Source organism: Salvelinus alpinus, chromosome 11 (genome assembly GCF_045679555.1).
Source record: "Salvelinus alpinus chromosome 11, SLU_Salpinus.1, whole genome shotgun sequence".
Taxonomy (NCBI): domain Eukaryota; kingdom Metazoa; phylum Chordata; class Actinopteri; order Salmoniformes; family Salmonidae; genus Salvelinus; species Salvelinus alpinus.
The window spans coordinates 20,623,221-20,638,490 of NC_092096.1; the positions used below are offsets into that span (position 1 = coordinate 20,623,221).

General features: G+C 38.4%; 1 protein-coding gene and 1 long non-coding RNA gene across 2 annotated transcripts; one reads left to right on the forward strand and one right to left on the reverse strand.

Annotated features, from left to right (window-relative positions):
- Positions 1 to 7,626: 7,626 nt before the first annotated feature.
- On the reverse strand, positions 7,627 to 11,147 carry LOC139533719 (uncharacterized). The gene is made up of 4 exons (XR_011666846.1): positions 10,836 to 11,147; positions 9,072 to 9,585; positions 8,892 to 8,971; positions 7,627 to 8,702 (listed from the first exon to the last, which is right to left on the reverse strand). It is a non-coding gene; the product is annotated as an uncharacterized lncRNA (long non-coding RNA).
- On the forward strand, positions 11,025 to 15,019 carry LOC139533718 (GTPase IMAP family member 9-like). Its single transcript, XM_071332030.1, has 2 exons — positions 11,025 to 11,107; positions 13,751 to 15,019. Exons 1-2 carry the CDS (start codon positions 11,080 to 11,082, stop codon positions 14,470 to 14,472), a joined length of 750 nt encoding a protein of 249 aa, XP_071188131.1. The 5' UTR covers positions 11,025 to 11,079; the 3' UTR covers positions 14,473 to 15,019.
- Positions 15,020 to 15,270: the final 251 nt, after the last annotated feature.

Below are 15,270 nucleotides of genomic sequence, written 5' to 3' on the forward strand. Positions count from 1 at the left end.
AATATTCCCAGGTAAGAAGTTTTAGGTTGTAGTTATTATAGGAATTATAGGACTATTTCTCTCTATACCATTTGTATTTCATTAACCTTTGACTATTGAATGTTCTTATAGGCACTTTAGTATTGCCAGTGTAACAGTATAGCTTCCGTCCCTCTCCTCGCTCCTCCCTGGGCTCGAACCAGGTACACAACGACAACAGCCACCCTCGAAGCAGCGTTACCCATGCAGAGCAAGGGGAACAACTACTCCAAGTCTCAGAGCGAGTGAAAATTGAAACGCTATTAGCGCGCACCCCGCTAACTAGCTAGCCATTTCACATCGGTTACACTAGTCTAATCTCGGGAGTTGATAGGCTTGAAGTCATAAACAGCGCAATGCTTGACGCACAACGAAGAACTGCTGGAAAAACCCACGAAAGTGCTGTTTGAATGAATGCTTACGAGCCTGCTGCTGCCTACCACCACTCAGTCAGACTGCTCTATCAAATCATAGACTTAGTTATAACATAATAACACACAGAAATACGAGCCTTAGGTCATTAATATGGTCGAATCCGGAAACTATCATCTCGAAAACAAGACGTTTATTCTTTCAGTGAAATACGGAACAGTTCCATATATTATCTAAGGGGTGGCATCCATTAGTCTAAATATTCCTGTTACATTGCACAACCTTCAATGTTATGTCATAATTACGTAAAATTCTGGCAAATTAGGCGGCCCAAACTGTTGCATATACACTGACTCTAAGGGGCAATGAATGCAAGAGGAGTGACACAGTTTCACCTGGTTAATATTGCCTGCTAACCTGGATTTCTTTTAGCTAAATATGCAGGTTTAAAAATATATACTTCTGTGTATTGATTTTAAGAAAGGCATTGATGTTCATGGTTAGGTACACATTGTAGCAACGATACGCACCGCATCGATTATATGCAACGCAGGACACGCTAGATAAACTAGTAATATCATCAACCATGTGTAGTTAACTAGTGATTATGATTGATTGATTATTTTTTATAAGATAAGTTTAATGCTAGCTAGCAACTTACCTTGGCTTACTGCATTCACGTAACAGGCAGTCTCCTCGTGGAGTGCAATGAGGCAGGTGGTTAGAGCGTTGAACTAGTTAACTGTAAGGTTGCAAATTTGAATCCCCCGAGCTGACAAGGTGAAAATCTGTCATTCTGCCCCTGAACGAGGCAGTTAACCCACCGTTCCTAGGCCGTCATTGAAAATAAGAATGTGTTCTTAACTGACTTGCCTACTTAAATAAAGATTAAATAAAGGTGTAAAAAAAATATATAATAAATCGGCCAAATCGGTGTCCAAAAATACTGATTTCCGATTGTTATGAAAACTTGAAATCGGCCCTAATAAATCGGCCATTCCGATTAATTGGTCGACCTCTAGTCTCGACCCCGCCCTGTGCCTTTGGGTCCTGGACTTCCTGACGGGCCGCCCCCAGGTGGTGAGGGTAGGTCACAACATTTCCACCCCGCTGATCCTCAACACTGGGTCCCCACAAGGGTGCGCTGTTCACCCACGACTGCGTGGCCATGCACGCCTCCAACACAATCATCAAGTTGCAGACGACACTACAGTGGTAGGCCTGATTACCAATAACGACGAGACGGCCTACAGGGAGGAGGTGAGGGCCCTCGGAGTGTGGTGTCAGGAAAATAACCTCACACTCAATGTCAACAAAACAAAGGCGATGATCGTGGACTTCAGGAAACAGCAGAGGGAGCAGCCCCCTACCTACATTGACGGGACAGTAGTGGAGAGGGTGGAGAGTTTTAAGTTCCTCGGCGTACACATCACGGACAAACTGAAATGGTCCACCTACAGACAGCGTGGCTGAAAAAAATTGGCTTGTCACCAAAAACACTCACAAACTTTTACAGATGCACAATCGAGAGCATCCTATCGGGCTGTATCACCGCCTGATACGGCAGCTGCTCCGGCCATAACCGGAAGGCTCTCCAGAGGGTAGTGAGGTCTGCACAACGCATCACCGAGTGCAAACTACCTGCCCTCCAGGACACCTACACCTGCTGATGTCACAGGAAGGCCAAAAAGATCATCAAGGACAACAACCACCCGAACCACTGCCTGTTCACCCCGTTACCATCCAGAAGGCGAGGTCAGTACAGGTGCATCAAAGTGGGGACCGAGAGACTGAAAAACAGCTTCTATTTAAACAGCCATCACTAACATTGAGTGGATGCTGCCAACATACTGACTCAACTCCAGCCACTTTAATAATGGAAAATGTATGTAATCAATTTATCACTAGCCACTTTATATAATGTTTAAATACCCTACATTACTCATCTCATATGTATATACTGTACTCTATACCATCTACTGCATCTTGCCTATGCCGTTCGGCCATCACTCATTTATATATTTTTATGTACATATTCGTATTCATTCCTTTACACTTGTGTGTATAAGGTAGTTGTTGTGGAATTGTTAGGTTATATTACTTGTTAGATATTACTGCATGGTCGGAACTAGAAGCACAAGGTTTTCGCTACACTTGCATTAACATCTGCTAACCATGTGTATGTGACAAATACATTTTATTTTATTTTATTTAAATACCTTCTTACAAAATAATGAGTCATAATTTTATAAATTAGATGCAACAAAGCTACAACATAAAAATACCTATTCCAGTGGTGACTCAAATCTGTAGCCTATAGAATGGTGATTATGTAACGGTATTCATCATCTGAGGAAGAGGAATCATCGGACCAAAGCGCAGCGTGGTAAGTGTTCATGCTTGTTTTATTAAAACTGAACACTATAACAAAAATAAACAAGAGCATAACCGAAACAGTCCTGTAAGGTGGAAACACTAAACAGAAATTAACTACCCACAAAAACCCTGTGAGGAAAAGCTACCTAAGTATGGTTCCCAATCAGAGACAACAATAGACAGCTGTCCCTGATTGAGAACCATACCCGGCCAAAACAAAGAAATATAAAAACATAGAATAAATAACATAGAATGCCCACCCAAATCACACCCTGACCAAACCAAAATAGAGACATAAAAAGCTCTAAGGTCAGGGCGTGACAGAGTAGCCTACATAGCTAATTTATTTTTTAAAACGGGATTGTCTTTTTCTCTCCTTTTCAACGTTACCAGTAATAATGGAAATCAATAACTGTCTCTGTTTACAAATGCTTCTTTCTTGTAAGCATTTTCCCATCCTGGAGTCCGAGACCTTGTGGAAATACAGTTGAAGTCGGAAGTTTACATACACCTGAGCCAAATACATTTAAACTCAGTTTTAAACAATTCCTGACATTTAATCCTAGTAAAAAGTTCCTGTCTTAGGTCAGTTTTTTATTTTAAGAATGTGACATGTCAGAATAATAGTATAGAGAGTGATTTATTTCAGCTTTTGTTTCTTTCATCACATTCCCAGTGGGTTAGAAGTTTACATACACTCAATTAGTATTTGGTAGAATTGCCTTTAAATTGTTTAACTTGGGTCAAACGTTTCGGGTAGCCTTCCACAAGTTTCCCACAATAAGTTGGGTGAATTTTTGCCCATTCCTCCTGACAGATCTGGTGTAACTGAGTCAGGTTTGTAGGCTTCCTTTCTCGCACACGCTTTTTCAGTTCTGCCCACAAATTTTCTATCGGCTTGAGGTCAGGGCTTTGTGATGGCCAGTCCAATACATTGACGTTGTTGTCCTTAAGCCATTTTGCCACAACTTTGGAAGTATTTTTGGGGTCATTGTCCATTTGGAAGACACATTTGCGACCAAGCTTTAACTTCCTTACTGATGTCTTGAGATGTTGCTTCAATATATCCACATAATTTTCTTTCCTCATGATGCCATCTATTTTGTGAAGTGCACCAGCCCCTCCTGCAGCAAAGCACCCCCACAACATGATGCCCCCGTGCTTCATGGTTGGGATGGTGTTTTTTGGCTTGCAAGCCTCACCTTTTTTCCTCCAAACATAATGATGGTCATTATGGCCAAACAGTTCTATTTTTGTTTCATCAGACCAGAGAACATTTCTCCAAAAAGTAAGATCTTTGTCCCCATGTGCAGTTGCAAACCGCAGTCTGGCTTTTATATGGCGGTTTTGGAGCAGTGGCTTCTTCCTTGCTGAGCTGCCTTTCAGGTTATGTTGATATAGGACTCGTTTTACTGTAGATATAGATATTGTGGCAAAGAAGGGAGTTGAGGGATAAATGGCAGATATGTGAGAGCAGAACTAATAAACGGGCTCTGCCTTCTCACTAAAATGGCCACCCCGATCAGAACTACAGATCACAAAATGGACGATCTGCCAAAACTACAATTCCCAGAAGCAAGGGGAACCCTCAGAAGGTGGGGCCGACCCACAGATAAGTGGTCAAGACCCAACAGGAAGAGAGAGAAAGGGCTGGAAGGATCTGTGAACCATAGAGAGGGAGATGATATATATCGGATGGATTTAACCGTGTATGAGCTGGACTATTGGATTTACCTATTGGCGTTTGGACCTGGACCTACTGAGAACCCGATTCGTGTACCGAACACTGCTATCCTTGACCTTGCCTGCGGCCTGGGTGGACCAAAACAAACACACTGGTACTGTCCTGTTCGAAAGAACTCTCATTCTGGTGTGATTTTGGGGACGGTTTCCCACTTAATTTGTGACAAACGCTCCTAATCTTGAAGAGGTTTGCCACAATAATGTTGTACCTGTGTCCTCCAGCATCTTCACAAGGTCGTTGTTCTGGGATTGATTTTCACTTTTCGCACCAATGTACGTTTATCTCTAGGAGACAGAACGCGTTTCCTTCCTGAGCGGTATGACGGCTGTGTGGTCCCATGGTGTTTATACTTGTGTGCTACTGTCTGTACAGATGAACGTGGTACCTTCAGGCGTTTGGAAATTGCACCCAAGAATGAACCAGACTTGAGGTCTACACATTTTTTTCTGAGGTCTTGGCTGATTTCTTTTGATTTTCCCATGATGTCAAGCAAAGAGGCACTGAGTTTGAAGGTAGACCTTGAAATACATCCACAGATACACCTCCAATTGACTCAAATGATGTAAATTAGCCTATAAGACAATTCTAAAGCCATAACATCATTTTCTGGAATTTTCCAAGATGTTTCAAGGCATAGTCAACTTAGTGCATGTAAACTTCTGACCCACTGGAATTGTGATACAGTGAATTATAGGTGAAATAATCTGTCTAAACAATTGCTGGAAAAATAACTTGTGTCATGCACAAAGTAGATGTCCTAACCGACTTGCCAAAACTATAGTTTGTTAACAAGAAATTTGTGGAATGGTTGAATAACGAGTTTTAATGACTCCAACCTAAGTGTATGTAAACTTCCGACTTCAACTGTACCATCACACGGGTGTGATCATTCTACAGTGGTGATTTGAAGGCTTATTTAGAACGGACAGTTTCGAATGACGCAAAAATCATTTGAATTGGCCACACTGTTTTTTCAGAAACTATTTACACAAACACAGTCCTTGCAAAGTTATGTCCAGAATGTGAGCACTTTATTTTTGGATGCAATGTTCAGATATTCACAGAAGTATTTATAGCACAACACAATCATCCAAACCCGAAAAATATAGGTTACACTTGTCCTAGCGCTAACTGAGGAAAGATTTTTGCAACACAAGCGGTCATATTTTTATAACTCTTGGCTGACATAAACGACATTGTTTTATCTAATAACAATTACTATTTATAATTAATCACATCACGACTGAGCTCACATTGATCGAAATAATTGAATAAAACACATTCTAAAAATCGAAAGTAATCCGACGATGATTAGTTTCAGCGTTCCGCCATGCTTTTTTCCTCTCACAGAAACCAAAGATAATAAGAGAAGACAAGATGAGTTTGGTCTGTTTATAGTATGCATGTTGAAGGGTTGTGTTGTCTACCATCGTTCGCATCCCACCGTTCACTTCCTGAAGTTCTCAAAAATTTTGTGAACCCTTACTCACCTCATTTTGTTATAACATCTTTGGTCTGACAGACGTGAAACCCAGAAAGCATTGTATGTCAACAAACATGGCTCCACACATAGCTGGAAATAGCTTAGCTCATCATAATCAGTACAACCTTCCAAAAACTATTTTACACACATAATATGTGCCCATTACAATCGATGCAAGAATCGGAAAGCATGATTTATCACCGGAAATTGAAAACATGTGAATAAAACAGTAAATATATCAATAATAATTCAGCCATTCAGTGTTGTTGTTTATGTATGTAGCTAGCTAGATAAGCTGTAGCATTAGCTCAGATATCAGAATAAAAAATTGTTGACTTGCATAAAGCTGGAAAGGGTTACAAAAGTATCTCTAAAAGCCTTGATGTTCAGGACTGGCTGTCCTGCAAAGATGACTGCAAGAGCACAGCGCAGAATGCTCAATGAGGTTAAATAGAATTCTAGAGTGTCAGCTAAAGACTTACAGAAATCAATCAATCAATCAAACTTATTTATAAAACCCTTCTTACATCAGCTGATGTCGAGGGTGCAACAGGTCAGCACCTCAGGAGTAAAATGTCTGGGACAATGTTAGCTAACCCTAACCCTTTTCATAACCTGAACTTAATTAACCTAACCTGCTATGTTAATTATCTTAACCAATCTACTAGTAAAAGTCACAGTAGCTGTACTTCAAGTCAAAACTGTGTTTGTTGGATGACATAGCAAAAACATTTGATCTGTGTAGCGTGATGGCAATGAAGACTCCTCAATGCTTCAGTGTGACAGTCCATCCACATGGTATTGGGGGAACTGTTCAGGACTCAGTGGAAGATCTAATCAGATCCCAAACATAAAGCATATAGCTGTCTACAGCCCTGTAATTGAGCTGCCTCAACCACTAAAGAAAAACACTGCAATCTGGCTCCTTTACCTTACAGTTCTCAGAGAGAATGTATGAGCTAGCTACTTGCTTCACTGAATCCTGAGTTCTCGATTTTCCATTGATGAATACATTCAAGCTTTGCTTTCTCTGCCCTGTTAAGTTACCATCCTACACTTCATTTTCATATAGAAAATATTGGCTGAGCATTCACTGTATAACAGTAAATCATCAAGGCTCAAATGTGTGAAAATATTGCAATAAAATACTTTATGATTAAGTGAAATATTATTTGCATGCTTCCTTCACACACACACACTTATGGGCAGTGATTTCCAGACAGTTTCACTTTGTGCTTACATGAACTCTTGATTTACAATTTCATTTTAATTTCCTTTTATAAGAAATTGAGCTTCTTCTTGTGACTAATTAAACATGCATATCACAATATTATCTTCCACCAAAAACAAAGTTTCTGATTATGTTTTAAACAAGCAATTAAAGTCAGCATTTTTTAAATAAAATAAGTATACTTAACATGCATCTAAATATCAGCAGTGGCAATATACTGCAAAACTAAAAATGTAGAACAAATGCACTCAAACGTTCAATAGCAAAAGTTGTCGAAGACAATACATTTATTGTTAAGAGGAATTTAATTCCTATGTTTATCAACCAATTCAATTAAAACACTCTGCCCATACATACAAATTTGTAAGATACTTATAAGCATAAAATGGACAGAAACCAGTCTCAAAGTCAACCAATAGTGTTTATTCTAGAGAGTACTGATCATAGTACAATTTACATCAGGTTATATAATAAAGATGATGTCATAGGTTTTAATGTCCATCCTCCTCTCGGATACAATGGCAGTACAGTTAACGTTCTCATTACTGTCTGCCACCTGTTAAACTATCTGCAACCAACCCAAGGTCTTTCCCCTCCCTGGGTAGACACATCATTCAAGCCTGTCTGAAGATAAACCCATTCTTTCTAACAAGGAACACATTACATTCAGCATTATGATAATAAGATTCATTCATACAGTAACATAGTAGTATTCTGTTTAGTTATAATTCTAAGTCAAACATATACATAGTCATTTATTCATAAAAATCCCATAACAATTATCATTTACATTTTAGATCAATTGTTCACACAAATCATGTGCCATAATAATAATAAGGGACACTTAATTCATCTTTGACTACATGAACAAAAACAACTTTTGCAATATGGATTGTTTTCCCCTCATGGCCCAGAAATGCATCTGATCTTCTCCATCAGCTCATTAACCTGGTGTTCATTGTGGTCTTTGTTTCTGAACACATGGTATGCGCCCTCACAGTGCTGAACCATATCTTTGAGATGTAATTCTGCAGCTGTGAGGAATTCTTCTATGCTGTCCTTTAGATCCTCTCCACGAGTGAAGAGGACAATCATTTTGGTAATGATGTCATGGTCAAAAACCTTTTGTAATTTACATAATATATCTCGTTCACCATCTGTGAATCGGCCAACCTGAATGGCCAATAAGTACACACAAGAACCAGACTGACAGAGTTTTCTGCATTTCTCAATCTGTTCATTTCTAACTGAAAGGTCAATAGCTTCATCAAAGAAGTCAGGGGTATCAATGACCCTCACATGCCTCCCACACATTTGACTCTCTATGACCTGACAGTCTCTAGTAACTGGTGAAGCGCTTGCATATGATACAAAACGTTTGGTTCCAAGGATTGTGTTTCCACTAGCACTCTTTCCAGATCCTGTCTGTCCCAGCAGCACGATGTTCAATGTATTGCTAGGATTGCAGGGACTTCCACCTGATGAGGGACAATCAAGGTAGACAGTAAACATAGAAATAATATTATTGAATAAATCCAAATCCGTAATGTTTAATCCACCTATTTTTTTATTTACTTTAAATTGGAATTGAAAAGAGGGAATTTAATTAGAATTTTTATGGATTCACCCAAACCCTGGTATTAAGAAAACTCCCCTCAAGGGCTTACCATGCATTTCAGTGCGATTGTTAGATGTGGAAGCGCCATCTTCTAACCCTCTGTCTGCAAGTTCGTGATTCTTCCTGGAACTAAGGTATGCAGTCATGACAAATCACATCTTTACTAGTCTTGACAACTTTAGAACAGAGACATTTTAAATGCAATTATATTTATGTAATTTGGTCTTACCTGTCATCCAGGGCCTTTCTTTTACCCCTCAAAGTTTTGCTTCTGTATTTCACAATGTCCTCAGAGTACCTGTTGTAGCTATACTTAACTGGACTTTTTAAGTCTGCCAAGTGTTTGTCCAGATCATTAGTGGTACAGATTTTTAATTTGGGCATGTCTAACACTTTGGGGTTGTGACTGCTTGGTAACACAACTGTTAAGTTATTTTTTATTGATTTATCAAAGGTACTCACTAAAAATTTAACTTGCTTTTCAACCTCATCTTGCATTACCTGTCCTTCCTCAATTACAAGCAGGAACGCATGAGGGCCTGGGTATGAAAGTGCCATACAATCAATAATTAGCTGGTTTGGATTATGGTTTTCTTCAATATCTGGGGTGTAGATAACAGTATGGGATGTGCCTTCCTCTCGTTGACATTCTGTTGTATCATCAGTAAAAACTTGATTCTTCAGGAGATGGTTTCCAATGAAGCTCTTCGAAACCGATTTCTTTCCGAACAGAACGATGGTACCTGAAAGATAAAGACTTGTATCTTTGAGAATAAAAATATTTTCCAAAATATGACACTACCATGAGGCTTTACTATTGCAAGAAAAATGATCGCCTAGTAACATTTACAATGTCAGTGACTACATTCATATTGTATCCACAATATGTTCTATGTAATTCCATGTGAATTGTGTTTCTACATTCTAAGTAGGAACTTATAAGCAGCCCTCAAAATGTATTGAACAATTGTAGAAATATATTACTGTAACAGAGTATCAAATACAGTAAATAACAAAGTTATACTTTCAACATGTCTTTAAAAATGTTTTTATTTATTAAGGCTTTTAAAGATGGCTGTTGTGTCATAAGGCAAAGACCCGCTTTTAACCTATGCTGACACCATAGATGTGTGTCATTACAGCTAGACCACAACATTTCCTTTAAACATTTATTTTTATTTTTTACAAGTAACAGTTGGGTCTGTTTAAAAAAAAGTGAGCTGACAGCATACTATAAGGGATATGATACTACCCTGTGGGCTAGACCACATTGTACTCTGCAAACTTATGTACCCATGGTCTGGTGTAAACATTATTTTCACTTGTTATGATTTTGTCTTATTTCACATGTGTATTAATACACAGGTGATTTGGAAATGTTACATTTATTTGAATATCACAACTCCCCCTGAGAATGTCAGAGTGTGGTCACAACTAGGGTCTGTCATCAGTGACCCTGGAACAATTAGGTTTAAGGCTCCTTTCTCAAGGGCAGGTCAACAGATTTTTCACGTTCTCGGCTAGGGGATTTGAACTAGTAATCTTTCAGTTACTGGCCCAACGTGCTAAACGATAGGCTACCTGCCACCCCTAATTGAAACCCAGGTTGTGGGACACATTTGGCCTCAAACCCGGGTCTGCAGCCACACTCACTAACCACAGCACCAATAGGGTTAAACTAAATGGGGTATATTGCAACATGCCTACCTAGGCAAGGCTTACAGTACTCAGCACCTGGTAAGTTATAAGATGGATACTGTATATCAGTTATTATGAGAGAACCCTGACATGTAAGGCAAATTAATTTGTAGAGCAGTAACAAAAATGTGACAGTTAACAAAATCACAAACCATACATTTACACAGCCATACGCTTTTTCTTAAAGGAAGAAAGAAAAAAATGCCTGAAAAACAAATCACTATCATTGACACCGTATTAAAATGGAAATAAAAGGAAAACCCCGTAGATTGTTGTATTAAAAAGTCAAACTTACTTTGAGACATTGTCCTCTCTAAGCAATTCCCACAAACACCAACACTTGAAAATAGTAAAGGTTTGCGAGGTCTTCAGTATTTGGTCGGTGCAAAAGTGAAATAGGCAAGGGTTTAGCGTCCTCGTTTTATACTGAGAGATGTCAGGTTACTAAAGAGTGGGCGGTTCTTAAACCCTACATAAAAATAGTGCTGGACCACTGCTCTTAAATTCACTACATTCATTTTCAACTGAACCAAGACACAATGGCTGCAAGCGCCCTTATTCCTGCTGGTGAGAATTCATTACTTCAATTGGTATTCACTGTAAATCTAGTAAACGGGAATAATTTGAACATTTATTGTGTAGCTCCAGGCTGTATCACATCAGGCCGTGATTGGGAGTCCCATAGGGCGGCGCACAATTGGCCCAGCGTCGTCCGTGTTTGGGCGGGGTAGGCCTTCCTTGTAAATAATAATTAATTCTTAGGTTACATTTTATTTTTTTGAATATGCATAGTCTGATAATGACTTCCAAATTCCTTTAATAAATGGCAGTGAATGTTTGGTGGCAACCAACACACAGTGATTTATATCACCATTTGGAGACACATTTATCGGACGCTAAAATATGACTGCTTGAGGATTCACTGTGAAAATATTTTTCTTAAAAATATACAACTAAACTGCAACCATTTTGAAGGTGTAGAGAAACTCATGGAAAGGTGTTGAAATGTTTTTAGCCTACGTTTTGTAATGTGTTATCAATTAAAACATGTATGTTTTAATCTCATCAATGATAATAATACATTTAGCTGCAGGGTTAGGGAGTAACAGATTACGTGTAATGCGTGACATGTAGGATTACAAAAAATGGAAACTAATTCGTTACGTTAACAGAAAAAATATATAATCAGATTACAGATACTTTTGAAGAACTAGATTACTTTTAAATCTAGAAAGGATGTTTGCGAAAAAAAATATTTGACACTTCCCGGTTTCCCAATGACATTCAAATCCGCATTGAAAAAAGGCGCAAGTTTCAATTTGTTCCACATGAGCGAGTCTGACCACAAGTCAGAGACCACTATAATGACACACCAAAATGTGTTTGATGGCTCGCGGGTAAAGAGCAGGAATAGCTTGGACTGTAGTTTACAAAAGCCTATCTTCCAATGGTGCGACTCCGCATCCAAAGATTATCCAACTTGAAAAAACGCTTGGAGGTAAGGATGGCAGCAGTGGTGTGGTCTACGGCGATACGGATATCACTTATTATTGATATCTACATAGCACGTTGACGTGAATCACACTGCTGTTCTCTCATTTAGCTATTTGCGCCTTACGGATTGTTGTTGTTGTGGATGGCCGTTAACAAATCTAAATGTGTATTTGAACCCAATAATGGTTCAATTCAAGAAGTTTAAACTGCCTGTCAATCATTGTTTTTGAAACCAGTGGACAATCAGTAAAAAATGCCCTCTTGCAACAGCTGCATATTGCGGATCCCAGTCTATGGAATAAAAGTGAGGCGTTTGTTGCTCAATCTAATTCATGTTGATAAAACATTTTTTATCCGTAGTCCTAATGGACACATGCTCAAACTCACACACTTTTGATAGATTTAAAGGGGCAATCTGTAGTTGCTAAATCCATTTTTGGACATGTGTGTATATATATCCATGATTGATTGTTGAAGAATTTAACTTATAAGTGCCTCATGAGCTTTGTTCAATTGTCGCACTCCATGAGAACCCAAAGTATAAACTGTCCAATGTTTGTAAACACTAAAAATGTAAACAAACACTGTATAGCCTCATAACATGGTTAAAACAATAATGTTGATATCGTGGATGGTCAGTCCTTGCATCCATAGCTCTGTCTATTAATCTGAGTGGTTACATTTCTCAAGGCCCATCCCTCAGCTTTTTACTAAAACACAGGCGGGGAAACCGTTTTGTTATTGTTTCATCTGTGGATTTGCTCTTTAAACAGATGCATATTATCAAGATATCAAAGTGTCACTAACAAAAAGGTAAACAAGAGGCCTATAGCAAATGCAGCATATGGCATTCATTTTTCACATGTAAATAGCAGTTTTCAGTAGTGCTCAAAGCATGCCATTCCATGAGAGTAGCATTTCTTTTTCAACTCGAATCAATGAGCCCGATCAGTACTCAATGCCAACAAAAACAGAGTAGGGCTGGCTAATAAGTCCTTAGTTTTGGGGTTATGCTCATGTAAAACAATTTGGCTAATCTATAATTCCATATTTCCAAGTCCTATTCTTGAAGATCAAGGGATATAACATTTATTGGAATGACTGGAATTCTGATTAATTTTTTTTAAATGTAAAGATAAAATGTAATTGTATTATTATATGTAGAAGAAAGCAATGGGTTACAAAGAAGCCTACATAACCAACCCATAAAGTAAAATTGTACATCCATTAATGGCCAGCTATGTAAACTTTAAAATGGATTTATCCTGCAATAGATGCCGTTCAATTGGTAACCTACATTGTTGTCTTCTTTTAATGCCTCTTAAGGGGAAAGTAACTGAAAGGAATCAGATTACATTACTGAGTTTGGGTAATCCAAAAGTTGCATTACTGATTAGAATTGGACAGGTAACTAACTGTAACAGATTACATTTAGAAAGTAACCTACCCAACCCTGCTTACCTGTAATACAGCATATTATAAAGCATATCCTGAAAAACAACACCTTTTCAGGTTTCCCAAAACTGTCAAAATTATATATACTGACATTTCGGAACACAACACATTTAAGTCCCCCCAAAATATTAAAACATGGTCAATTGTATCTGTTAATTTTGTGTTAAACTGTTAACATACGAGTTATGTTTTAGACAGGTCCTGAAAATATGTGAACTGGCTATGAGTGAATAACTCACTAAAGATGTTCTATCTTTGCAGGCCCCGAATTGAGAATAGTGTTGATAGGAAAAACTGGAGTGGGGAAAAGTGCTGTTGGAAACACCATCCTGGGGAGCTTACACTTTGAGTCTTGTGCCAAGTCTACCTCTGTGACTGAGACTTGCCTTAAAAGTTATGTTAAGGAAAATTCTAGATTAATCCATGTGGTGGACACACCAGGAATTCTAGATACAGACAAATCTGCTGAGCATATAAAAAATGAGATAGCAAAGTGTGTTCAGGTTTCAACCCCTGGTCCTCATGTCTTCCTGCTGGTGATCCAAATTGGCAGATTCACCAAAGAGGAGCAGAATTCTGTGGCAGCCCTGGAGAAACTCTTTGGACCAAAGGCCTCCAAGTACATGATTGTTGTATTCACTCGTGGTGATGACCTTGGTAGACAGTCAATACAAGAATACGTACGCACCAGTGATAGTGGACCGCTTCGAGAAGTGATTCAACGCTGTGGCAACAGATTCCATGTTTTCAACAACAGAGAGAAGAATCGAAGTCAAGTTGTCGAGCTGATCAAGAAGATTGACGACATGGTGGCAGGAAATGGAGGGGTGTGCTACACTGACGAAATGTATCAAGAGGCAGAGAGAGTGATTAGCCAGCAAAAAATAAGTAGGAAAGAAGCAGAGCTCTCGCGATATGACTTCTTATTCCTGGCTGAACTGATGCACCGTGTAATTCTGTTTCAACAGATACTTAACTTGTAGGCATCACCACTCTATGATAGAAACATTTTGGAACTATGGCCACTGATGTGAAATATGAATTGAGCTTTCCTTTCTTAAGCATCATTATTGTCATATTGTTATAGTATTAAAGTATAATATAACTATGACCTTAATTGTATAACTCTAACTGATTAACATGGTTCTTTATTATTAAAGATTACAAATCATTGAAATATATATTGCTATCTGTATTCAAATGTTGTGAATATGAAAATACATTTGAAAGGAAATTGTGGGGCATTCTGATTGCAGTATTACTTGCAATAATACTCTTGGTCTTGACAATTTTAAATTGAAGTATAATCTAACTCTAAATGTTTTTAATTGTTTAAATAATCACAATGTCATGAACATGGTATATTGATTAAGAAAGGATACAAGGATTCTAACAAAATATAGTATTAGTAAAATGTTGATTTTCATATAGGACAACAGTTTATAATCTATATTGTGACATGTTTGTCAATGTTTTAAAATGAAGTTGGGCACACTCGGTGTACTTCAAATAAATTAAGTTACATATCAATTATGTCATTTGTCAATTCATATATTCCCACTGAGAACCACGCTAATCTCCTTATAATTGTTTCCTCATTCATCTCTTATTATTATGGGACCTGTTGTAGGAAATTATGTGCACCTCTCCAGGGGTCACCATGCTCTCTCAACCCCATTCAACAGCGTGTGGGTATCTATCTTTATTTCATGTCTGTCAGACGCACACAGTCACCCATCCCTGTCTGTCTCGCGGCACTGATGCTCTTTGGAAAAAATATG